The sequence below is a fragment of the Paramormyrops kingsleyae genome, chromosome 5 (genome assembly GCF_048594095.1).
Source record: "Paramormyrops kingsleyae isolate MSU_618 chromosome 5, PKINGS_0.4, whole genome shotgun sequence".
In the NCBI taxonomy this organism is placed as follows: domain Eukaryota; kingdom Metazoa; phylum Chordata; class Actinopteri; order Osteoglossiformes; family Mormyridae; genus Paramormyrops; species Paramormyrops kingsleyae.
The window spans coordinates 28987352-29013625 of NC_132801.1; the positions used below are offsets into that span (position 1 = coordinate 28987352).

Consider the following 26274-nt stretch of genomic DNA (forward strand, 5'->3'; position numbering starts at 1 on the left):
TAGACTGACTGGCCGGTAATGAGATTAGATATGAGTCTGGCTGTATGTTTGCCCATTTGTGCGTGTGACACAGTCAGCATGGTTATTATCGGACTCGCTGCAAAGGAGAGGTTAGCGACCTGACGCCATGCCCGGCTTCAGCCCTGCTGCACGTCAGTGTGATCCCTGATTGGCATCTTGTTTGTTGACCTCAGCTGGCAAAGAGCTGCATTCGGATTGCCTTGCTCTGGTCCAGGCCCCAAAGATACAGGTGGAGTCTCAGCTTACGCTACCACTCGACATTAACAACTACCTCATCTCCAGATATATCCAGACTCACTTTAGGGTAAGACTGAAATAAGACATATGTTCTATCTACTGCTTCAGTTATCCATCAAATTCTTGATCACCAATGTCCATTTACCAGATTAAGGTTTCCCAGAATATGAAATGAAAATTAAAATTACAGACGGTCCCTGGGTTACAATGGTCCGCGCGATGATATTTAGACTTTACGATTGGTAAATGTTTTTTGCTTTCAGTCCATTATTCAATAAATTAAATGAGATATTCAACATTTTATTGTAAGATAGGCTTTGTGTTACTGATTTTGCCCAACTATTGGCTAATGTAAGTGTTCTAAGCATGTTTTTAAGGTAGGCTAGGCTAGGCTAGGCTATGATGTTTGCTAGGTTAGGTGTACTGTATTAAAATGCATTTTCAGCTTACGATATATTTGCCTTACGATAGATTTATCAGAATGTAACCCCATCATAACCTAAAGAGAGGCTGTATATCAGAATTCTTTTATAGATCCCCAGTTCATTGGAACAGTGAATTTCGAATCGCCTTTCTTCTCACCACTTATCTAGAAGGTGAAAGGTCAAATTCAAAAGTTAAAAATCAGTGTGATAAATATGGATTGGGTAGCCATTAATTTTATTTATATTTCATGTACAAAGTTGTATGTCATTTAACAAGTAATATGTTGAACAGGGACCATGGTATTTGCCATTAAAAGTCTTACAGATCCATTCCTGAAATATAGGAACCAAAATTTGGAATGTTGACTGAACCACTTGAAGCCCCTTTGATGCATTTGGATGAGGAGTTAAAACAAGAAGCTCTGAACATCTTCATAATGGTAGGATCCTGAATTCACTCAGTAGTGCTTGCAGACAGCAGCGCTGCTCTGCTAGGTGCTTCGGCAAACATTACAATTCATGATCGTATTTCTTCACTTGTTGAGATTTTAAGGTTTATGGGAGACCCTCATCTCAATGGAGCTCAGGAGAACCTGTTTGGGAACTACATCATCCAGAGGGGCCTGTCTATCCAGGGGCTGAGGGATGAGATCCTGTCTCAAATTGCCAACCAAGTCTGGAGAAACGACAACTCTGCCAACTCGGAGAGGGGCTGGCTGCTCCTCTCTGCCTGCTTGAACGCATTTGCACCATCCAAAAAGATGGACAAATATCTTCTAAAGTAAGATGCTGCCCCTTCCTGATTTGGAAGTCCACTACTGCAAATGTGTCCTTTCCCTAACCTTAACCCCCTAACCCTTTATTATTATTCAGGTATGTTTCAGACTATGCCTACAATGGCTTCAAAGCTGTTTGCCAACACAGACTTATACAAGCCATGCACAAGTCCAAGCATGACCCAGGGACTGCCAGAACCTACCCGCCGTCTCTGCTGGAGTGGACAGCCAATAGGAAAAGAGCAAACATGGTTTTGCAGGTTCATTGCTTTGATGGTGAGCCACACTGCATCGATACTTTATAAGGGTCTATATCTATATTTAAATTTACATAAGCATCTGCTCCAGTTTCGCAATCATTCTCAGTAGAAGTGTGTATAGTTACATTTTGCATATTATTAATTTGCTCCTGTCTTGAGTGAATCATGTAGCCATGATAGAAAAAACACAGGAAATACCAAAGACAGTAAAGCAACAAAAGCTATTTATTCTCATAAATTTGCGCGTAAAAATACTGCTATGATTATTGTAGTTGTTACTTCATCCATCCATCCTTTCATTCATCATCTGCCCACTTATATGAAAGTGAAGCAGTGAGGCTAACATATTACCTCCTGATGTTATGCCATTATACGATTTTTAGACAGGAACGTTTCTCCTATTTTGTCCCAAGTCACCCATCTGCTTTTGTCAGCCTTGGAAGTCCATTAGAAAACACCTAATCTACACCTCTATGTGTCAAGTTCTAGATATGCCGGTGTTGCCTTTCGGCCTAATTATTTCACCAGTCTTCCATTTCTCCCTCAGGGGCCTCCTTTCTGTGTCCTCTTCATTCCTGGACCAATGGAGAGGAGTTGGCAGGAGATGTACTCCGGCACAGGTGAAACAATCACCGGACACTTTCCTAATTAAGTAAATTGCCCTAATTAGAGCTAGCTTAAGTAATGGCAAAGTTTCGGCTGATCTTAGGCTCAGTTTTCGTAAGTTTAATGACCATCCTTTAAAAAGGGCAACAAAATGGTGAGTAAAGATTTACACTTTCTGAAAAGAAGAAGGTCTGTAATGTTAGTGCTGGTCATGTTACCCACAGATGTTACCTACATCACCAGTTGTCATCGATTAGCATTGCTAATGGATAGCGCTGTTTCTGTGGTTTCTGTGGCCCTGTTTTGGGTACCTGCTACGTGTCCGTCTCCCTGCAGGGGGGTGCTGGGTGGCCGCAGAGGCTGGTCGGTCCTCCTGAAGGAGCACAGAAGCCGTGTAGAACTACAGGGGCATGACTACGTCATGGACCTCATATGTGACCTAGAACTAATGGCCGACTTCCCAAGGCAGAAATCCTACTTCATCTCCTCCTCAGAAGATCCATCCCAGACCAAGTCCGATGGCCGCATGTAAGTCGAACGCGTGTTGGGACGGAATGTGAGAGCGGCTGTAAAACAATGACCTGTTGTGTTGTAAGATCAGCACCAAGTTCATCTGCTCACAGTCTTATTATGGTGGTGTTCATCCAAATCACTGAGCACTAGACAACGATATTGTACTGTACTGTCGCCTTGTAGACCTCTTACTATACATGGAATATTGCTAAAACATGTAACCTGATAGTATATAGTGTACAGTAATTATTTACAGACCCATAAACTACCTATGGTGACCCTATGCCTTCGGAACACCCCAGCAGCCTGTTTGGGAGTGGTTTTGAATCTGATGAAGAAGGACCCCTTTCCCACACAAGATATCCAGCCATGCCCAGCCTGCCCGACTCAGAGGGGTACCACAGTCACGGTAAGCCCCCCGTCTGGGGGGGCCGAGAAGCCATTTCTCCTTGCTCTCATTACGAAGATCTCTGAAGCTACCCATCCCTTCTGCTCCTTTCAGCGGAAAATGACATCATCGCGGATGTCCCCACGCAGAGAGGTCTGGACCGGTACCTCGACAGCCTGTTTGACCCGGTGCTCTCGTATGGCAATGGGGTAAAGTGATACTTCCTCTATTCCACGATCAGTTTTAAAGTATGAAGTTACTCTCAGCACTGATGAGACAACTAGTTAACCAGTATTTAAAGTAGATTTTACCATTTACTTGGAATGGGACATGGAAAGACATCTTCCCCTTTCTGATGAAAGTACATTTGTGTTGTAGGCATTTGAAACAAACATTATAGTTTTTCTGTGGATGTCTTCCCATGGTCATGGATGTCTCCTTTACATTCTGCTACATAAATAATACAATTTCTACCAGAGTAGAACTGGTAACGTGGTCAGGTAAATGAAGTGAGTGGTCACACCATGTATTGTGTGAAGGACATCTGATCTTGTGTGTGTATGAGAATTTGTATGTATCAGATGTGTACTGACAGAAACTGATCCTCTCCAACAAAATAGTGATTAAATTACCAAATTACCGTAATTCTCAGAGCAGTGAGGCTCCCCCAGTTCTCTCGGGGTAATTTTTTTTTTAAGGATCACTTACACTGCCTGAGGATATGACACTTAGGAAATGAATGGGTTATTTTTTAATGAACCCTGCCCTAGATTCTCAGAGAGCTCCTAGATTACAGGCGTTACGTTAGCCCTGACGGCCAGTGGAGGATTTTTCAGAAATGTTAGTGGGGCATTTCTATGGAAAGGTTCTGTGCTGTGCATCAATCATGTGACTGTCGGGGACCATCATGCCTTTGACCTAGTCGAGTACAGCGGGGGGTCAGACATGCCCCCATAACAGAGCATACAGGGTATCTGTAATGGGCAGATGCATTTCTCTGCTTGGGGGTCTCACCGTCACACCTCCCTGCTCTCTGTCTCCGCAAAGGACCTGGACAAGCCGACCAGCATCTCCAGCAGGATGAAGGGTGGCGGTGGAGTCGGTGGGGGCGAGGGGGGGGGCGAGCCGCCTGCTGCAGTCACGTCTTCCCGGCCCAGCTGGCAGTCTGGCGGTGAGTCCTGTCCCACGGCCGCCCCCCCCCAATCCCCCTTCCCTGCCTAACGCAGAATTCCAGCATATAGATTCCCCGGAGGACATGCTGGTTTCCTGTATCTGTTTTGCATATATCCCAGTATCCCAGGGTGGAGGCAGCACAAGCGGTGAAGTTCAGTCAATAGTCTGTTTACTCCACTAAATATGCTCTAGTAGATACTCATGGGAAGGCCTCCATTGTGACCAAGAAATATTATTGTAACAAAGCATCAATTTAAGTCATCTGTCTGATGTGTCTTTGTGCTTTCCCTCCTCATCCTCATCCGTAACTTCAACTAAGAACCTTTGTTTCATAGCAATAGATGTAGATGTCGATACAATCGGTACACCGTCCATGAGTACACCAGAAAAATGCATTTATGCTCATTCAGTCAACTAAATGGTTTAATTTGAAGGTGTTCTGTTGTGCTAAATATTTCATGACAGGTTTAATTATTTTTTTCATAAAAAAAGCAAAACACGTGAAGCAGGCCTGGCTTCACGTGTTTTGCCAGTTTCCAATCAGTGCTGTATAAACAACCCTAAACAAGCCAATGTTTCTGTCAGTAAAAATAAGCTAATAAATGAAAACAACTTTAATGCACTTTATCAAAATTGTCCTTGAGAAATAAATAACCCAAACAACTGATAATTTGTATTTATTTTGATATACAAAAGAACAGCTCATTTTTATTTCAGTCTAATTAGGTCAGATGAAAATCTAGATTTTTTTTGTATTGTTTTGACTGGCATTCCTGAAAGCTTGCATGTGTGCCAACATCAGTGACACGTGTCTCATGTTTTTAGCCGTGCGAGTGCTGCCCAAGGTAGGTGGGGCTGTACCTGCCGTGCCAGGCGTGTGCACAGTACCACTGATGCCCAGTGTGCCAACTGTGCCAGGTAAACATGATGGAGCAATACAACCAACTTCTGAATGTAATTCATAATATTCTAACCTAGTTTAGTGTCACATCACCACAACTAAACATTTATATACAGCACTAGTCAAAAGTTTGGACACGCCAACCGCCTACAAAGGAGAGTGATAGTGTTGCATCACATGGCCTGGCCATCTGACCTAAACACAGTAAAATTGGTTTTGGAGGAGTTGGACCAGACAGTGAAGGAAAAGCGGCCAATGAGTGCTCAGTATATACGTGGGACCTCCTTCAGGACAGCTGGAAGAGCATCCCAGGAGGCCACCTCATGGAACTGGCCTAGAGGAGACACTAGGGTCAGCCAGTCCCTGGAGCAATTGGGGTTAAGGGCCCAATGGTGTCAGCACTCTGCTATGGGATTTCAATTCGACAACCTTCTGAGTCCCAACCCACAGAGTTGCCCCCTCAACAAATAATTTTTTTTCTTGTTCCATATGTTTTTCATCAGTGCATAATTCCATGTATGTTATTTTATAGTTTTGATGTCTTTAAAATTATTCTAAAAAGTAATGAATAGTACAAATAAACCTTTGAGTAGGTGTGCCCAAAAGTGTGAATGGTGCAGTAGATTTAAGTATAATGATGATATAATAATACACTGTGCCTTTGTCCATTTTATTAATGCTGATATATTCCATGTCTTTAAGGTGCTGAACAGACTGTTCTGACCCCACAACAGCAAGCCATCGTTAACCAACAGGCCATCATTCTTGTCAGTACCCTCATTATTGTTAGGCCATTTCAAGGTCATCTGACATGCCCCTTCTAGGTCAACGATAATTTACGTGATTCAAGATATTCTACTGACATTTGAAATTTACTCCTGTCCTAGTTTTCTGATGCCTCACCCTTGTATGCTTGAATCATGCGGTATAATGTAGCTTTTGGACAAGAAGAACTGTGTCGTGACTTCATTGTGCTCCAGTGTAATTGCATATTTCCCCAAACTAGTGTTTCCCAATCCGGTCCACAAAGACATGGACTGTCTGGCAGGGAGCTCAGAGGGAGCAAAAATATGGATCTGTGGGTCCATGTGGATTGTATTGGGAAACACTGGTTTAAATGCTTCCTGCAGCCATGCGCAATGCAGAGATCCAGAGCCAGGGCTCATGACAGACTGCCCTGGAGTTGGCGCTGCTGGTTGTCCCACATCCCAGTCTGAGTGTTGCGTGTCTGTACTCGACAGGCCCAGCAGATGACCATGCAGGCCATGGCCATGGTCTCCAGCCCCATGACTAGCCCTCCAGGCAGCCCACCAACCAACCCCTACGCCAGGCCCCCCCTCAATCCCTACACTAACCTTACTAACCCCTATGCCGGCTGTCTCGCTGACTCAGCCGGTCAGAACCGCTCTGCCAAGAGTGTGCCCCCCCTCCCCCGCGCTGCCGTGGCCGCTCCGGTGAGTCTGCCCCAGCATCGGCATGCGGGAGGTTTGCCTTTCTACTGTTGCAGTCCTCCATTCCATGTGTGATCTTGTGATCTCTAACATCGAAACACTTAACGTTTATACGGCGAACATTCTGCAGGCAAAAGGGACAACACAAGCCCCCGGTCTCCCCAGTGACAAGGAAAAGCCTCAGCGATCCGGTACGTCTCAGTGTTACTCCCCAAACATGAAGGTCAGGGTGTGGTCTGGTGCTGAGGTGCTGCATACCTGGAAAGCAGGAAGTGATCTGTGTCTTAGTGTGCAGACGTGTGTCTCACCTGGCCCAGGTCAGGATGTGGTGAGATCCTCCGTCACCAAGTCGGAGCACACAGAGCCGACGCACAACATCAAGGACATCATCAAACAGTACCAGCCGCCCCCAGCCACCAAACCCGCAGAGATTAAAAGGTACATCACACGAACCATTCTGGATCCACCGGGGGCCGAAATGGCCAGTGCCATATGTATCGGCGGTGTTCGTGGTTACCGAGACGGGTGATTTTCATGTTGCAGGAAAGAAGGCAAAGTGTTTGTGAAGAAGATGAACCCCCACGATGAAGCCATGATGATCCTGAAAGGACAGATCAGCACTCAGCCACCTGAGGTACGAACCAAATCTATTGCAAAATACACTGTACAAGTATATGTGCATTTAACTGCTGCTAATACGCTTCATAGTATTAATCTCAGTATATTTTAAGATGGAGGGCGTATGGGGGACCATAATTCATAAAGTGGGACCAGCCTTATTATTAGCCAATGAAATGTTTTGAGTCGGTGAGTGACAGGGATGGAGGCACTGCAGGAGCCAATCATTTTTCAGCTCGGGCCAGTGCCCCGCCCCTATGTACACCCCATGCAAACCATACAGCCACATACATACATTCATGATTATGGCTTCACATTGCTGCCATCTCTGTCCTGCTTATCACACAGCTCAGAAAGCCAATAGCTTCCATCACTGCAGTATCGTCACTAAAGGAACAGAACATGGATGAGGAAAGAGTTCTGAGGCGACCCAGAAGCATCAAGACGACACGGGCCCAGCCGCTGGTGCCGGCGAGCTACCAGGGAGCCTGTGCGCCTCCTCCAGGTCATTTGCAGCATGAGAGAGATGCTCAGCAGACCTGCACTGTATGGAAAAGGGGGTGGTGACACTGTCCTGTTTATGATCCAGTGTCCCGAGAGCTGCCAGTGGAGGGAGAAGCCATCCAGACCCAGCTGCACAGGAGGATCAACGAGGACCACTACACCTACACCAACGTGCCCTGGAAGGTCTACCTCCGGAAGGAGGTCAGTCCTACACATACAATTCCCACATAGCTAAACACACGATCGTCCACTGATCCCCACTAAATCTCCACACTACGTTCATTTGATTGCCTATGGCATTCATTGGGCCTGATTTTCCTTCATTCTACTGCAGGTCTTCTACCCAAAGGAGAGCTTTAACAGTCCGCTAGTACTGGATCTTATATTCAGACAGGTAGGCTAAGTGCTTCACACACACATTGTTAGCAATCACCATTCTGCTCCACCTGAGTCACCGTCACTGCATACCCTCCCATTTAGATCGTCAGTGATACCTTCTCAGAGGCCTGCATCCGCATCACCAAGGAGGAGAGACTCAAAATGAAATCTCTCTTCGGTAAATCAAATGTTATGCCTGTAATCGGAAGATCGCTGGTTTAAATCCCATGGTCACCAAGTGATTTCACCTTTGGGTTTCTGAGTGAGGCCTTTACCCCCCTGTTGCTCTAGGGGCCGGCTGAGCCTGCTTTCAATCGTCTGCTGTGTAAATAAAAAACGTAAAGATGTAAACGAAGACCTGCTGCACCTGGATCTAAACTATGACACTCTGGCTGCTTGTGTTGCAGCCGAGCACCGGATCGATTCAGGGACTCTCACCCAGGATGACGGTGTGAAAAAAAAGGTGGTCGCCATCGCCCGCGATTCCTGGGACATTTACTTCTCACGCCTGTTCCCGGCCTCCGTGAGTGCCGCCGCAAGTGCCGAGACACTCAGTGCGTGACGCAGGGTCTCGCGTGTTTACGTGGCTGTGCGTGAGTGTGTATGCGTGTGTTCGTGCTCCTCAGGGCAGCGTGGGCACTGGCGTGCAGGTCCTCGCCGTCTCCCACAGCGGGATCAAACTCCTCAAGATGGTAAAGAGCAGCGCAGCCGATCTGGACTACTTCAGGGTCCTACGGCCCTACAGGTACATGAGGAAGGAGGTCACTGCGCCCCCCACTGGTCATACCAGCTATATTCATGGAAAAGTGTGCTGCCTTTTTATTACCTTGCATACTTAGTTTATTTGCATATTAATAGAAATGAATTTCGTTTTATTCTACGACAGATAGCTATGAACATTCTCAAGTTATGAATTGCAAGTATTACTTTACTGGACACCTATCTCTCTATCTTCCATACGCTGATCCTGTACTGGGTCACTCTGTTGAATGGTAGTCTTTAACCTCATATGATGAATTTTGTGTCTTTTCATACATTTTTTTAATAAACAGAATATGACCTCAATATCTGTGGTCTTTTTTTAAATGAACTAAAAGCCATTGTCACCTTAAACTAGCATCTTGCTATTTATTACAGTCATTTCCAGTGGGAGTTATTATGAAATAAATACGCAATTCTTCTCTTAATTTTTAGCTATACGGACATCATGTTCCTCACCATCCCCTCAAGGAACATGCTGGAGATCAACCTCACCAATGAGAAGCTGATATTGTTCTCCCCTAAAGCCTCTCAGGTCAAAGCTATGGTGGACTTCTTCATCACCGAGCTCAAGAAAGTGAGCCTCCGATAGAAAGCCTTTCTGTTGCAGCACTGGCAAGCAGGGTGCAGTTATAAAGCTCTTCCACACATATCCGCAGGATTCAGACTGTGTGGTGGCCGTGCAGAATTACATCACAGATGAGAGGACACTTCTGAGCTTTCATAAGGGCGACATCATCCGACTGCAGGCCATGGGTGGACTGCAGGAAGGTCAGATGTAGCTTCAGGGAAATCCCTTCACTGTAATTCAGAATGTGCCTGTCAAAATGTTCTCAGGGCAGAAGGAAAAATGATTGGCTTAGAGAGGTAACCATGAGATTGTAGAGAAGGTGGGTCCAAACAACTGGAAGAGGCGGGACCATGACATCTTCCTCTAGTTGCTTGGACCCACCTCATCTACAATCTGATTGGTTATCTATTTAAACCAATCATTTTCCCTTCTTACACATTTTTGTGTAAGTAAAACTCCCATGAGCATCAAACACACATGTTCATCAGTTTTCGAACCCTGTGCCGGTCTGCAGGTCAGTACAGCGGCTATGTCGTGAGGAAGAAGGTGATGTATTTGGAAGGATTGAAGAAAGACACCCCTGACTTTGGTGGGTTTGAATGGCCCTTTAAAATGCACTGCATCATTTCAGATAGTTATTCTGAAGCTTAAATATGTCACAGACTTGGCGTGACATGGAAATGGGCCACCATAGCTAGACCAGCAGTATAGCGAGATTTGCCTTGTGCTTAGGACCTTAAACAGAGTGTTTGTTATGTAGGTATGGTCACATGTACAGAATTTGCCATAACAGGTATTCAAACATAAACATACAGACATTGAGGCTAATTGTGTTTTCTTATATCTTGAAGTGTACGCATTTATTTTTATTCATTATAGTCAGTGTCCATTCCTTGATGAACTGAACATGAAACAGTGACCGTAGTATAGTAGACTTTTATGTTCTTGCATTATATTTGGGATTCTTTGTGGTGACAGCCTTGTATCCAGCTTACGTTGTACTGGGTCACATTATACCGTAAACAATTTGTGACATTAAATCCTTCTCCCTGTCTTCATCAAGGCTGGAGGTTTGGCGCCATCCATGGTCGTTCAGGGATATTCCCTGCAGAACTCGTCCAGCCTGTGGCAGCACCGGACTTCATCAATCTGCCCGTGGACAGGAAGGAGGAGCCAAAAAACAGACAAGGTCAGGTGGCGGCATCTGCTTCAGTGGTTGTGGCTGTGGCCTCATCTGTAGCTGCCCACGAACTGGATCATTCCATTGAGGTACACCCCCCTCCCCCCACACTTGGAACTGTCTGCCTTTTTCATTGGCTGTTCAGTAGAAGACACCTCCAATTGCTTGTGTCTAATGAAACTGATTTTCATTGGTAACCCGATGATATGACACAGTACCAGCATCTTCCTCTAGGTGGCGCTCGATGTCAGTGATTACCACGAGGATTGCGGTGACAACAGTGCTCTTGATCTGGATGAGTCTGTGCTGCAGGACAGCCAGTACAACCTAGTGGAGTTTGCCAAGAAGTATTTCAGAGGAGCCCAGACGAGAAATAGGTCAGTCATTCCATTCCAAGCATTACGTTGTTGAATGTTACCGTATATCTGTCAAATAGTGAAAAAGAAACCGTACACAAAAACAGTAAAAAAAAAAATAAATCTGTTCATTGTTAGTGATTCATACAGAAAGAAGTCCAAAAAGAGCAAAGATTTGAGAGAACCTTCTGACGTGGTGAAATACTCCAAGGTAACAGTTGTGCTCTATTCTAACAATCCCCCATAGCACATGTTTTTTATCGGTAAGATTTTTTACGTGTAGTGCTGTTCCTTAAGTGTGTATTTCTTTTCCGTGTTTAATTGGTGAATTCCGTTTTTTGGCTGGCGTTGCAACCTCTTTCTTTCTGCAGTTCCCGATCCAGGAGTCTTTAATAGACTTCACAGATGTTAACATAAACAGAGTCGCTGTGGACATTTTCCTGGGTGAGTAGGGAGCCTGTGTGTAATTACTTACATAATGTGAACCATCCACGACATCTGCTATGTGGATTCATCTGTAGATATTCAACACTATTCGATTCTTGCCACTTGCTTGAAACGTAAGTGTAATCCTACTTTCTGTAGTGTGGGCTGCGTTGTCATTTTCTTAGCAATTTTCAATCTGTATTAATCGACAGCTATTATGAAGTTTATGGGCGACCACCCCCCAAGAGGTCAGACAGAACAAGATGTGGTCTCTCAGTTTCTGAAGGTACGAAGTTTCCTGACTCACGTATGGAACCGTATGACAATATGTCTGCAAACATACTTTGTAATCAGTGTGCCCAGGGCCAAATTTAGGGGGCTGGGCGATAAAGTTACTGATTGGGCCCTACCTACTGCTTAAAATGCTGCTGTAACAGCCACACAAAAAATCTGGGGCCCGCTACAACTTCGGGTCCTAGAATATCCCAGGTTAGCCTGGGCGTAAGTCCGACCTTGATTGTTCCCATGTTACATATCAATTAAAGGGCACCTAAACATGATTTACAGCTAACTGGGGAGTACGGACCATTGAAGGATGAAGCTTACTGCCAGCTCCTCAAGCAGATCACTGCAAACACGAGTTCGAAACCGTGAGTGTGCTTCCGCGCTCTCTGTTGAACTCTCTGTTAACGTTCTGTGGGGCTGCAGTGACCTTTTTGGCTGGTGTTGCTGACGCCGTACAGGGACAGCTCTCAGAGGGGCTGGAGGTTGCTGTACATCCTCTCAGCCTACTACCGCTGCTCAGAGGTGCTGAAGCCCTACCTCCTGAAATTTCTGCAGGACACCTCCAAAGGGCCCGGGGTTCTCTTCCAAGGTATGCCGTCAACAGTAGCCTAGGTAACAACCAACGGTGCACACAGTGTTTATACGCAGGGATGGACACAACTGGTATGCAAGTACATGCTCACCATTAAAAACAATACGTGCGACAATCGATTGTTCGTAAAAGCGCAAATGCGTACTTATTTTACGTGTATTTGCGCTGCTATGACAGGAAAATATCTTGCATTTTAACCTGTATACCACAAATGAAGTAGAGCTAGCATATAAAGATTAAAATGCATTATATTTTATTTTCATATCAACGCAAATGCACATAAGTACGCATTTGCACTGTTATCACAATCGATTGTCGCACGTATCGTTTTTAAAGGTGAATGCGTACTTGCGTACCAGATATGTTCATCCCCGTTTATATGTATACACAAGGCTGACCTAATGTTTCCATGCTAGGAATCGCTAAAGCTTGTGAGCAAAATCTCAGAAAGACGTTCCAGTGTGGTGGACGCCGGGTGGTCCCCGGTAACATGGAACTGAAGGCCATGGTGGTCAGTACATCAAGACTCCGCCTTTTAGTTTGTGACCCTGTTACGCTGGAACGTCCCTTAGAAACTTCGTGCTTCCCATCTCTCTATTCAGGCGGGACGAAGCTCTAAGCGGCAGCTGATTCTCATCCCTGGAGGAATCGAGCGCCATCTCAAAATCAAAACGTGCACTGTAAGTCGCTCGAGGGTGACCTTCGTGCCTTGCGAGACACCTCGTGCAGATGTCTTGACATGTTTTGAATATTCGGCTGATATCCTGCGCGTTTCACTTGCATTTCAGGTTGCATTGGATGTTATAGAGGAAGTTTGTTATGAGATGGGACTGCAAAAAGCAGAGACAATGCAGGAGTATGCCATTTTTGTAGTCACCAACAAAGGTAAGGATATTTCGCATTGTATGATTATGGGTTCCTGTATAGCTTTCCAAGCAGGCAAGCAAGAAAGAAATGAATACATAATTTTCGCCATCATCCATCTTCTAACCATTTACCCAGTGCAGGCATCATAGAGCATTAGGCAAGAGAACACTCTGGATAGGATCTCAGACTACCAACACACATACAATTTAGAGATACCAATTCAAGACAAGCCTTCGGACTTCAGGACGTAAACAGAGTACCTGGAGGAAACCGTTAACCATTTCATGTTCCTGAATCAGAGTGTTCTTGTAGGCCAGCATGTGCGCCCACTGAACAAGAAAGAGTACATCCTGGACATCGCTACAGAGGCTGAGCAGACTGACAGCAGCTACAGCTTCTGGTTTAGGAGAGTGATCTGGACCCAACCACTGAAGTTTGACAACGAGCTTTGTGTTACTATGCACTTCAACCAGGTACACTCCATTCCGGTACGGTCACTTGTGTCTGTCTGCTGCTTGGGCAGGTGCTCTGAATGTCGGCCCATGTTCCTCCAGGCGTTTCCCGACTACCTAAAGGGCCTGCTCAGCGTCCTGTCGCAGGGGAAGCTCGGCGAGCAGCAATGTCAACAAATGTGCAAACTGGCTGCACTGCAACACCGTGCCAAGGACAGCATCTACCTGCCCACCATGTAGGTCTAAGGTGGCATATTACTCTTTGATGACATGTAAACCTTCTTGATCCACAGTCTACAAAGCATCTAAGTGCCACCTAAAGTCATTTTACAAAAAACTTTTTAAAAAACTACATTTCCCATAATTCTTTCATGGCTCTATCCATATTTCATTTATTGACCTTAATATCTTATATTAAAAATTACATTATACTAACATACTATAAACTCTTATAAACTGGAGTTAGTCTGGATAATAGTCTGTCATGAGATCTAACTTTGGATTTGTTTGTTTCCACATTTGTCCAACCTTTGCAGCCGTGACGTTCAGGACTGCGTTCCAGCTAAGTTCTTTGGGTTGCGGCGCCCACAGCAGTGGTTAAACATGGTGACTCAACACATGCAGCAGGTCCAAGCCCTGAGCCCTCACCAGGCCAGAGCACAATTCCTAGGTAGGAGCAATATTTATTTTTTAAGTGCAGTATGTTTAAATGCACTTACAGCAATCGCCCCTGCCAGAAAGCTAAGTCACTGAGAGTATAAATGTATATTCTTGGGAGTCCACTGATAAACTCTCTTCTCCTACCATTTCTCTCTTTTTTTGATCTCCTTTTTTAGACTCTGTTTTGCATATAGGACACTTGCAATGCTGGTAAACGTATTTGATATGTCTTCCTTTCTCCTCCGCTTGACTTTGCCTGTATATCCAGGGCTGGTGAGCGCTTTCTCCATGTTCGGGTCATCCTTCTTCTTCATCCAGAGCAGCAGCGACAGCTCCATTGCAACACCATGCATACTGGCTGTCAGTCAGAATGGCCTAAACTTCCTGAACAAGGACTCTCTGGTAAGACTGACCTCTGACCTCTGACCTCTCACCTGCCTATGAGGCAATGTTCTTACATGGAAAACCATCAATATATAGGTCATTGCCATGGTTTGGTGTCAGGTTACATGTTGCCTGGGCAGAAGTTTGTCACTAACACAAACATAAAACTAAAATGCTAGAGTCATGTTAAAAGTTAAAATAATCTTCAACTCATGCATAAAACTTTAAATGCGAACAGTAATGACCTGACATGTAATGACTACCTAGTTCAGATGTGTGGGACCCGCAGTATGTAAAAACACAAGCGGTCAGAGCACATTTATCTTAGCTGTGTGTGGTGCAGTTGTCCAAGTCTAATGTGGAGTCTTAAACGGCTTAAACCGGATTTGGGGAAAAAGTTATTTGTCTATCCCTTTGTAGGAGCTGATGGTGAAATTCCCCCTGAAGGAGGTGCAGTCCACGCGCACACAGAGGCCTACAGCTGGCTCCAGCTTCCCCTACGTGGAGGTCACACTGGGAGACCTGATGTCCCAGCACATCACGCAGCTTCAGCTGGAGCAGGTAGCCCTGGGAACACTGACACGACGCCACCGTCCCATTTCTCTCCCATTATCCAGCTGCCCTGGCTCATAGCCACACACCGCCTCTGCTCTGCAAGCAATTCTTTTTATCTACAATGACACAAATATGCCTCCTTTCTACAAACTGAACCAGCATAAAGCAGTAATATACTTATCCGTGCTGGTTATTCTAGTTTAGCTACAGTATATTGATAGTACATTTTCCATTGTATGAATTTTAAAAAAGCAAGCGTGCATTTCTGGCATTACTTGTGGATTCATTTTGTCTTATGCTAAAGACATTGTAATGATACTGGAACATGGAACACAGAAATTAAAATGAAAACAGAGGAGACCAAAGGCAAACCAATACAGGGAAAGTGGACCTTAAGACTCAGAGGTGTGTGGCTCAGTGGCTCAGGAGTCTGTCCCCCTCATCAGAAGGTCATTAGTTCAAATCCTGTAGTCGGTCGAGTGTTTTCACTTCCGGCCCCATAACCCTAGTTACCCCACGACCTGCACTCTAAATTGTATCTCACTTCGGATAAATATTTTTGCTAATAAATGTATATTAGTTTGCGACAGTGTCTGAGAGAAACGTGCCCATGTCGGCAGGGCCTGGAGCTCTGTCGTGTCGTCGCCATGCATGTGGAGACGATGCTTTCAGCGCGAGAGAAGCGGCTGACCCTGCCCCCAAGCGAAATCACCTTACTCTGATGGGGCTTTACTGAGAAAACACTGTGGCCTGCAAGGTACAGAGAAACATTCACATACTCACATCAATTACTCTACCTACCTCTTTGTGAATAGATTTTACCTTAAACCTACTTAATGGAGAGCTAAGGCAAGCTAAGCGTAAATCTACTGAAATATATATACATTATACATGGATGTAATTAAAATCATTCAGGCCTACTGTTTATTCTGTAAAAAACTGATTAGGTCTTTGAAAAGTATTTGATGCTTCTACGCTTCTAGATAGATATGACATGTTTTTTGTTGATTTCAGAATATCTGTTGTACAAAACGTGTACATATATTTTATGGCTGTATTTATAGTTTTTTTCTGCTCTGAAGATCTCCACAACCCTTGAAATAAATGTTTTATATAACATTAAATATTTATACACAAAAAACTGCTTTGTCTATTTAATCTATGTTGTGTATACGGTGCAGTTGGTCAATACCAATGAAAAGCATTTGAACAAAATCACCAAGCACAATGTGTCACGTACATGCTTATGAACTGTAAAATATCAAAGCCGGCATTTAAATGTCCCCTGACCAAAATATCTCATGACCACCTTCTCCGTATCTCCTGTCTCCTGAAGAACTTGCACAACCTATATTTAATCTAGGGTCTGCAAGCAGCCTGCAAATTACCCTCAATTATCTGCTAGATTTAATCTTGGAATTGAAAACACTCTATTACTTTAGCAGATGACCAGCAGAAACCCAGTTTGGATGCAAATGATAAGGAGCTCAGACATGGAGAGTTGGAAGGGCTTGGTAGGTCAACCTAAGAAATCACATAGAGAGTGAGTGCAAATAGTGAGGAAGTCTCCCCTGAAAACACTGTACACCCATATAAATTGATAAAACTGGTGCATGTGTTCTAAGGAGCTAAGCAGGGATATCTAGGTCACCATGAAGAGTGGCTTCCAATGACTCAGCAGAGTGAAGGTCTAAAAGTGGTGCTTGGCGTTCATCTACAACAGCTGTGTTGATACTCACTCAGATCAATGAGGCTCCCATCCACAGAAGCTCGGAAGGAACCTGCCAGCCGCAAATAAACAGCAAGAAAGGAAACATTCATCTGCCTTTCTAAAATCATCAAGATAATAGTGCTTAAGCTTGTTTTAAATGCACCACGCTAAGGAAAGGTTTGCAGTTCAGTTTTCAAATGCGAATTCATAGAAAAAATAAACCTCCCTGGTCATTTACATCATACATGTAATGTTTCAGCATGCACTCTTAGAAAAAAAGTGTAAAATTTGTACCTTTGCTTGTCACTGGGGCTGTACCACCAAGAGTCAGCCAATCGTACCCTTAGCTGTAGTTAGTTGTACCTTTTAAGGTACAGAAATGGACTCTGAGGAACATTTCTGCACCATTGATGATACGGTAATGCTGTTTGTATCTTTGGCATGTTCCTCAGAGTCCATTTTTTACCTTAAAATGTACAATTACAAGGGTACAGCCCCAGGGACAAGCCAAGGTACACATTTTTACCCTTTTACTGAGAGTGTGTAAGTACTGTGGTTATCTATGAAATTATCAGTTCCTTTTCACTGCATGGGTACCAGGGTGATTCTTGTTAACTCATCAACTTCTCTGCCTCATTTGAATTGAATAGCTCTGTGATTTTTTTTCACATGGGCAATTGCGCAGATATATGTCAAATAAATACAATACACAAAGAGCTGCAACAAAATGCCTTAAAGATACGGCGCTGTACGTGATCAAAGGACGTGTGCCATTTGGATATAATAGATGACAGATGAGGGTAATTGCACTAGAGAGCAGCTAATCGGGACCACCATTACCAGAAAATCATTATGTCACACAAAGCAACTCATATAAACCACGTGTCTTTGGATTGTGAGAGGAAACCCATGCAAACACAGGAAGAACATGCAAATTGGCGCAAAAAATCAGGGCACGAATCAAACCCACATTCAGGTTTAACCGCCCGTGAATCATAGCGTCTGTATAGCCTCATATTCCAAGAAAACTAAATGATGACTGATATATTTTTATTACTGTGAATATTGAGAATTAACCGTGCTTATCTATAAGAATGGGATGTCAATGTGACAACTTGTCAAAACAATTATTTTGTATCGGACAAGAAAAAGCAAATACACAATGGTACGAAAATCAAATCGTAGCTCATAATATTTAATAACCTTCCACAAATATTTGCTCCTATGAAAAGGCAACAGGTACATCACACGAACCCCTTCACCCGTTCCTAAATGGTACAAATTTTTACAAATTGGTACAGTTTGACGCAGGCACATCAGAAGACCCTGTAACTTTCGGAAACTGGAATAAATAAGGTCACTGAAATGTCAAAGTTATATTTTCACGCCAGCGGTCAGTGTTTTTTTCTGTAGATTTTCCAATCACAGTCATCTGCAGGCGGGCTGAAATTGCACGGTTAGTCTGCGCCGTCCTGGAAGGCTGCCGAGTCATTTATAAAGCAGATTACTGCTTCACGGATGGGTGGCAGGTGGACGTCACTTGTACGTGTGGCTCGTTTAGTTAACTAGGGCGCTTTATCAATGGGGGGAGGCGCGTGACGTTCTTTTCCACTCCCTGGGATGTAGAATCCACGTTCTGCACGCGCGAAGAGCGGCGCATGCGCTCTCCCCAGTCAGAACGCGAGGGGGGAGTTATCAGTCAGATTCGCTCCCCATTTGCCTCCTTCTGTGCTCCCGCTGAGGGGCAGCAGCTCGCATTTCTGGCCCCCGGCGGATCCCGGAGCGCCTTTGTCTCTTTTTATACTTTGCGCAGTTAGGCCGAGTCGCCGCGCAGCCTCGCTGGGTCACTGAGCTTGCATACTCGCGGCACCCATGCGTTCGGCGCCGCTAGCATTAGCCACGTAGCCTGCCGGTCGCGGTTTGGCTCAGTACTGCCACCGAGTGACCGCCCCCTTCTCCGGGCCGGGGAGCTCGCCGGATTAGGGCTCCTTATCCACGCGTATCTCTCTCCTTTATGCATAAGCAGACTAGGTTAGCGGCGCGGCTACTTCGCTCAGAGGCTAAGTGGCGGCTAATAGCTTTCCGGTGACGGACACTTCGACACCGCAGGCGGACGCGGCGGCGCGCTTCAGTGGGTTTGAGACATGGGGGCAGCCCGTCATTTTGAGGGCAGCGCCTGACGAGTCAGCCCTGTGGGCGGGAGGAGACATGGCGGCGAGCGGCTTTACTGACCTCAGGGAGAAGCTGAGGTCCATGACCCCGCACGGTGACGATCACAGGAAGCCGCAGCGCGGCGGCGCGCTGAAGCGCCGGTACCACGACTCGGAGGAGGATCTGAGCGACCCGGAGGAGCGCCGGGAGACGGAGGCCCGCAGGGTGAAGAGCAGCATCGAGCAGCTGAGCATCTTCAGCCCGGAGGAGTGTGCGCTCATCGAGGCCAAGATAGACGAAGTGGTGTCCAGTGGCGAGAAGGGTCTCTACCGGGAGCACACGGTGGACAGGGCGCCTCTCCGGAATAAGTACTTCTTCGGGGAGGGCTACACGTACGGCTCCCAGCTGGAGAAGCGGGGCCCGGGTCAGGAGCGTCTGTACTCTAAGGGGGAGGTGGACGAAATCCCCGACTGGGTCCATGAGCTGATTATAAAGAAGCTGGTGGCCAGCGGTGTGATCCCGGCCGATTTCGTCAACAGCGCCGTGATCAACGACTACCAGCCGGGCGGCTGTATCGTGTCCCATGTGGACCCCATCCACATCTTCGAGCGGCCCATCGTGTCCGTGTCCTTCTTCAGCGACTCAGCCCTGTGCTTCGGCTGCAAGTTCCAGTTCAAGCCCATACGGGTGTCGGAGCCGGTGCTGTTTTTGCCCGTCAAGCGCGGCAGTGTCACCGTGCTCAGGTGCGGGGCCGTGGGGCATGCTGGAGGGCAGACTATGATAGGGAGACGTTTTCTCAGGATCTGATTTTAAAAATGGAGGCATTTTGCGTTAATCTAATCCTCACCAACATTATAGTATTGTTAATGACTTTTTCGGAAATTACGTACTTGTCTTACAAATCACCAAGTCACTGCAAACTAACATTTTGATTCACACGCGAAAGTTCGTTTTGAGTGAGCCCTGCTCCTCTGGATTTGAGTGGGCGGTGATCGCTCGCTCTTTTACTGTCTTACATGCAAGGTTCAGTCCTTGCATGGCTTGAAATGTATGCCTTTCTGCAAATCTGGCTTTCTAAGAGTATTCTCCATATCAGATTCAAGTACAGATTTATATAAGGCTGTACTATTTGAATGCCAGTAATATGGGATTGGGTGCATCCTTAATAATTTTTAGGTAATCTTGTAATTGTTGTCTATGTATTTTGAGGTTTAATTTTATTATTTGCAAACTTTTATACGTAGCCTAGGCCTCTTCATGAATGTACCCCTAACTCAATTAACATGACATCCGTTTACGTCAATATGCCCCCAGTGACCGTGCTCCTTCTGTGAGTAACTTTCCTGATGCCAGTGTGTGTGTGTTAAGACCTGGCTGTGGATTTTCCTTGCAGTGGTTATGCTGCTGATGAAATCACCCACTGTATACGACCACAAGATATCAAGGCGAGAAGAGCTGTGGTCATCCTCAGAAAGTGAGTGTGACTGAAGGCAAAGGCTGCACGCAATGCAGTTTGTCTGGGCTTGAAAAGCTGATGTTTTAGGTTGGCTCTGAGGTATTTTCTATTTTTCTTGTTAGATTAAATGGAAATCTGCGTAAAATGTGAATTGCAACACGGCTGTTGTTAATGGCACATCAACAATTGTGTTCTAGTAGTTTTATCTGTTGAACATTAGTTTTTCACCATATTTGCATGAAGAACTTTTACCAGATGGAAGAGTGATTATTTTTTTTTTTATTTATTTTTTTTTAACTTTTTAAGGACAAGACCCGATGCCCCACGTCTGGAGACAAATCCGCGAAGTAATGCAGCCGTTCCCTTCTCTTTGGGAAGACCGCAGATCCTGAAACCAAAGAGGTCTCACCGGAAGGCTGATCCTGACGCAGCCCACAGGTAAGACCTCCTGCCCGCTGCTTCAGATCCTGCAGATGCCACATGTGACCCCTGCATGCCATCATGTGAAAGAGGGTTTTTTTCCGGATAGGCCGCCGTGCTGTCTGTGTGCTGCTGGTGCCCCCTGTGTGGAGCATGGACTACGGTCCTTGAGGGATTAATCCATTTTCAAAGTGCAGAATAACTTTGCAGAGGTGTCTCAGTTTGTTCCACTTTACCCCCAGTGTTAATATTGACTTGCTTACTTAATACCAGCTGACTTAACCATCTGATCACTCAGTGTTTGAAATGAATAGTTGATGTAAAATTTGGATTTTCAAAATGGTTTAAATAAAAGTTGATGGACCAAGCTTTGTCAAGTAATTGGATCTTTTTTTCCCCTCTTTCACTTTCATTTCTGTTTACTCAGAATGATCCCTGAAGTTCTTATATTCTCAGGCTATAGATTTCTATTTTACCGTTCAGCTCTACAGATATCAGTAAAATAATCCCCAGTGTCTCAATATTAGTGTTGATCATGCAGGTACATGCAGTACCCCCCAGCTCCTGGGGTACTGCATGTTGGCTGACTCTGTGCTGTAACCCCCCCACCCCCCCCAAACTATGGAGAGCAAGATGGGGTAGACGAAGAGACGAATTCCAGTGTAACTGTACTCGTGCAAATGGTCCGTGAAAGGTTTAACATTTACTGGTCTCACTGGTTCAGTGGGGTTCTTTGGAGCATATTGCAGATTGAATCTAGGCCCTGTCGTTCTGTGACTGCGCAGAACGTGCCAGCAGTGGAATTAATTGGCTTAGTTCCCCTGAGGGACAGAATAGGATGAGCCAGGATGTACCCTGTGCCTCCGCAAAGCGCCGGCAGTTTTCTGTGAGCCGCTGGCCACCATTGGGGGAGGATGTGTCACTGCTATTGGAGTCTAGCCCTCCTGCACTGTGCCAGGTGATTAATATCGTGAAAGGGGGGGGGGGGGCGGGGGGAGGCGTGTGTGGATGAGAATGACAGGAGCCTGCTAGGTCTCGCTGAAATACAGAAGAATGAAAAGGGAGCTGAATGATTAGTGATCATGAGAAGAAATTAGTGGCTGGTGACAACCTTGTTTTACTTTTTTCTCCCTCCAGGCCACGTATATTAGAAATGGACAAAGAAGAAAACCGACGCTCTGTGATTCTTCCTAGGTGGAGGCAGAGGAGTAGCTCAAGCTCCGAGAACTTGCGGAGACGCTCCCACGAGTCTGCGGCCGGCTACAGCGGACCCGACGACAGCATGGATTCGCCCCGAAGGGTTAAAATGAGGCGACACTGAGAGCTTTCGTATCAGTCCGACATTGCCGTCCTCCCGGAGACTCCTTAGACGTTCATTTGCATGCAGGTTTAAAAATAGTCCGTGCAGACGTCACTTGCCAAGCAGGGTTCGTTTTTGGGTTTGCATCACCAGCAGGATTTGTGGGTGGGTTGGGATTGAGGCAGAGCCCATTCTGAGTGGTCAGTAAGTGACTTGGAAATTCAGTTGTCCTAGAATTGTTTTTGGTTCTTGTTTTGCTGCCCCTGCAGAGCAGCCTGTGAAACCCCTCTGGGTTTTCCCAACAGAAGGCATACATTTTATATACAGTTAGTTCCTGCATGGTTTTTTTTTTTTTGTGAACTGTGCAAGTGGGAAAAATCTTGACCATGAATAAGATTAGATTAAATGCTTTTGCTTTTTAGTTTTCTTCCCCCTTAGTTTACAGAGCTTTTGGCTATTAAATGCAGTATTTTCAAATAAAGAATGATATATACTTTGGAATTATTGGAAAATGTCACCAATGCTTAGGCTGTTTATTGTACATAGTAGCATCTTTTTGATGCACATACTGTTAAATCTGTTGAAATACAGCAGATAAAACTGCACAAAATGGAGCTTTACAGGTCACAGACGTGCTGTTTTAATAGATGCACCCCTGTCAGGGTATTCTTTTGGTCTTTAGGTTAAAAATGTTTTCCGTTTCATTTTTGGTTAAGTCAGTTGTTCTGATACATGTCAGAATTCAATCATAAGGATGTTAATTCTCAAATGAGGATATTTTCCAGGTATGATGCTCTCTGGATCAGCTGCTTTCTTGTATTTACTAGGAATGGATTGTGGTTCTGTTTCTCCGGTTCGAGGACACGGTTCAGGCCATGCTGTATTGGGAGTTGTGCCTTGAAAGCCTCTGTTTCCTGTGTATGTTAAAGCCATCACTTTTAATCTCTTTTTGATATTGCTTGTTTTTGGAAGAGTATATTTAATGGCGATAATGAGAGAAGCTTGCGATCTTGTGTACAAAATCCTAAGAAATATTACTTAAATGCTGTCATTTAAATGTGTATATATAGCGAGAGCTGTTTGCCTTAATGTTCATTATCCATTGAATTTTACGTCATCCCAAAGGGATCCTTCTGATGCCACTGCTGAGTAAACGCCCCCCCCCCCCTCACAAGAAACTCTTAGGAACAGATTTGTCATGGTCCTCACACATGTCGCCATATTTAGTTGTTTACAGTTAATGGCTCATTGTTCAGCATTTTCCCTTGATTTGAAATTGAGATGGTTGCATAATGAGATATATGATTAGTTCTTTGCAGGTAGGATTCAAAAATGTGTTCTTAGGAAATATGCATAGATAACAAAAAAGTACAGGCCTAAACAGAGTGCAAGAACTATTGTGAGATTAAATGTTTTTCTTTTTCCTTCAAAACCTTGTTTGTAACCGAATTTTATTGTTTGGACACGAGCCAGATCCATTTAATCTGGATGATTGTTTTAAAAAAAGCCCACAGCTGTGTCAGTACTGAGCAGAAAGAAGTGGTATGTTTGTGTTTTCAAAAGAAATTTTAAAAGGGTTTGTTTCATTTTGCGTGACCCCTGCCAAAACTTATCTTCCTCTCCCGATGTTTTTAATGATGAAGATGCAACTTTATGAAATGTATTTTTTTAAATTATGTTCAAATATTTGTGGTAAAACCATATTCATTGTAAGTCTTGGTCATGTTGCCCTGAAGGTCTATTTGATCATAATTTTTCATTTTGTAGCTGTTTGTGACAGCTCAATCTGTAGCAATGAATACAATTGTACTTCCCTTTCATTTTAGTGTTTTTGACTAATTTATAAATTGACCATTTCTACAGCTTTTCCCCTGTTTATATTCTCAGATAGTAACCATTTTCATATTTCATTTTCCTTGTACTGTAATGTGTTGCATTTGATTAAATAAAAGCAAAAAAGAGGTCACAGCTTTGTTTAAAAAAACATTTTGTAAACCAATTTCATGTTTCTGTTGCGAAAAATATATGGTAATAAATACTAATATTTAGTAAAATTCGAATAGAGCTTTATTTTTAAATGTGCATCGAGTACTGTATTCTCTAGGAGGAAGATGCGTAGTAATGCCTAGACAATATGCAGTTGTTGACCATAAGGGGGCGTCAGATGCTTGTAAATTGCTGTCAACCACATTTCCTGGATAGCGTTCTTCACACTCCGCTTTGTTTTCGTTTGCACCTGCAGCGGTCTCCTGTCACGACGTTGTAGTCGTGCATGTTTAAAAACTGGAACAGATGTCGCCGTTTATTTAAAAATTCCAGATTATAAATAATTGAACTATTTATTACTTTTTTACATTTAAAAAGCCTAATTCAAATAGCCGGAAACGGCAGATGAATAAATTACATATCTAAGCTTTGCACACATTGCTGGGCAAGTGTTTCCTCTGTTTACAATACAGCACTAGCAAGACTTGACTGCTCAACCTATAGAAAATGTAACACCATTTTCTTAATAATTTTACTTTTTGAAACTAGGTATTAAATTTACAATCGCTGTTAGTGGTAAATCTCCACAAAAGTGTGTCCCTTATCGAAAGAGCTAGTGTGCCACCGCTAGTACGTGCATCCAGTCGTAATTAGCTTTCCATTTACGGCAAATACAATGGCATTTGGCTTGATTTGCAATTGCATGCATTAATTATATCTCTGTCTGCTCTCTTTATTACTAATTTACCATCAGTTTTTGGGTTTGACGCAATCTTAAAAAATTAGCTATTACGTAAACGTACTCATATCACCAAAATCTTACCTGGTTTATAATTTTGTGATGTTCTGATTTGAGTAAATTTGTTTCTGAATATTGCATTATTTCAACTCCTTAAGAAGTAGTGAGTTGCAGTGATTTGTTTCTGCATTTTTTAAAAAAATCAAACGACAGTAAGAAAAACGAAGACGTATTAACGTATTGAAAATTTTAATTATGTGCCAATACTCCTGAATATTGTGACCTGAATTATATTTACCATGTCTTTAAGATACCATTCAGATACCTAGTAAAATAAGCAAAAATGAATTAGACTGACATATGGTTTTGTGTCAGGTTCCGGAAATCACGTAAATGCATCTCAATATTTTTCTTCGCGTTCTGTTATTTGTAGTATTATTTTTAATACACTGAGTTAGGTGTGATGTAAAGACTAACACGGTTGTGAGCAGGTATGGTATCAGCTCAGCCATATATTATGCAGCACCATTTACTACAGCATTGTGGAGTACTTGGATCGCAGCGCGAGCACGCGCCACAGCCAAACCGCATACTACAACTGCATTATAGGGCGAGATTTTTATTTATTTATTTAATCTTTGGTGCATTGCAAATCAACAGACGTTTGCTCATGCTGTCTGGCTGCAATAGGCTAACTAAGATTTACGCATCTGCAACCATCAGTTGAAGATATACCAGCCAAAACGCAAATGAATCAAAGGAAAACTACAATTCCCGCAAGTCAGATTTGGCTTGAAACACTTCTTCGACTGTAATCACATTTATGACCTCCCCAATTCACTCTCCTATTTGATTGGATGACGGAAATTGCTGCCATAACTTGATAGGCTGCGTATCATGTCAATCACAACCAAAACGTATTCAGCTTTCTGGCATGTAGTTGCAGCCTTTGAGAACTGGGTACAAAGAATCGAGAGCGTGTATGGGGAACTTATTGTTTACCATCAATATAAACCTAAAGGAATTTACAACTTTTGCAGTTTGCAACAACTCTTTTTCTTTTGTCGATACTCTTTGACCGGCATCAGGATGATGAAGTTTAGGTTCAGGAGGCAGGGCAATGATCCCCAGAGAGAGAAAATCAAGCAGGACCTTTTTGCATTTAATAAGGTA

General features: G+C 44.1%; 3 protein-coding genes across 5 annotated transcripts in view; all 3 read left to right on the plus strand.

Annotated features, from left to right (window-relative positions):
- The window catches only part of LOC111845551 (unconventional myosin-XV-like), a 29186-nt gene extending 12713 nt beyond the window's left edge, over positions 1–16473 (plus strand). The window contains exons 27-66 of the mRNA XM_023815050.2: positions 195–325; positions 1028–1123; positions 1229–1464; positions 1557–1735; positions 2267–2339; positions 2662–2853; positions 3141–3247; positions 3341–3435; positions 4274–4397; positions 5225–5317; positions 6003–6067; positions 6542–6754; positions 6882–6942; positions 7069–7189; positions 7295–7385; positions 7718–7874; positions 7959–8074; positions 8208–8267; positions 8354–8429; positions 8659–8774; positions 8878–8996; positions 9446–9587; positions 9670–9781; positions 10096–10170; positions 10645–10850; positions 10996–11138; positions 11256–11328; positions 11489–11561; positions 11756–11829; positions 12111–12193; positions 12287–12417; positions 12837–12931; positions 13023–13100; positions 13209–13305; positions 13600–13760; positions 13842–13975; positions 14276–14409; positions 14668–14801; positions 15204–15344; positions 15959–16473. Of these exons, the coding sequence (XP_023670818.2) occupies positions 195–325; positions 1028–1123; positions 1229–1464; positions 1557–1735; positions 2267–2339; positions 2662–2853; positions 3141–3247; positions 3341–3435; positions 4274–4397; positions 5225–5317; positions 6003–6067; positions 6542–6754; positions 6882–6942; positions 7069–7189; positions 7295–7385; positions 7718–7874; positions 7959–8074; positions 8208–8267; positions 8354–8429; positions 8659–8774; positions 8878–8996; positions 9446–9587; positions 9670–9781; positions 10096–10170; positions 10645–10850; positions 10996–11138; positions 11256–11328; positions 11489–11561; positions 11756–11829; positions 12111–12193; positions 12287–12417; positions 12837–12931; positions 13023–13100; positions 13209–13305; positions 13600–13760; positions 13842–13975; positions 14276–14409; positions 14668–14801; positions 15204–15344; positions 15959–16060 (4709 nt within the window). The 3' untranslated portion in view covers positions 16061–16473. The remainder of the gene's footprint in view (positions 1–194; positions 326–1027; positions 1124–1228; positions 1465–1556; positions 1736–2266; positions 2340–2661; positions 2854–3140; positions 3248–3340; positions 3436–4273; positions 4398–5224; positions 5318–6002; positions 6068–6541; positions 6755–6881; positions 6943–7068; positions 7190–7294; positions 7386–7717; positions 7875–7958; positions 8075–8207; positions 8268–8353; positions 8430–8658; positions 8775–8877; positions 8997–9445; positions 9588–9669; positions 9782–10095; positions 10171–10644; positions 10851–10995; positions 11139–11255; positions 11329–11488; positions 11562–11755; positions 11830–12110; positions 12194–12286; positions 12418–12836; positions 12932–13022; positions 13101–13208; positions 13306–13599; positions 13761–13841; positions 13976–14275; positions 14410–14667; positions 14802–15203; positions 15345–15958) is intronic.
- A 2183-nt stretch (positions 16474–18656) lies between these two features.
- Positions 18657–24342, plus strand: LOC111845571 (RNA demethylase ALKBH5-like). 3 transcript variants are annotated; one of them, XM_023815084.2, is made up of 4 exons: positions 18657–19943; positions 20594–20674; positions 20963–21094; positions 22271–24342. In XM_023815084.2, exons 1-4 carry the CDS (start codon positions 19258–19260, stop codon positions 22395–22397), a joined length of 1026 nt encoding a protein of 341 aa, XP_023670852.2. In that variant the 5' UTR covers positions 18657–19257; the 3' UTR covers positions 22398–24342. The 3 variants fall into 3 exon arrangements, with proteins under 3 accessions (XP_023670852.2, XP_023670853.2, XP_023670851.2); XM_023815085.2 differs by lacking the exon at positions 22271–24342 and adding an exon at positions 21186–21604; XM_023815083.2 differs by having other exon boundaries at positions 18661–19943; positions 22214–24342.
- Positions 24343–26004: 1662 nt separating this feature from the next.
- Positions 26005–26274, plus strand: part of LOC111845564 (lethal(2) giant larvae protein homolog 1-like) — a 34863-nt gene continuing 34593 nt past the window's right edge. Inside the window, exon 1 of the mRNA XM_023815072.2 lies at positions 26005–26271. Coding sequence (XP_023670840.1) covers positions 26191–26271 — 81 coding nt within the window. The 5' untranslated portion in view covers positions 26005–26190. The remainder of the gene's footprint in view (positions 26272–26274) is intronic.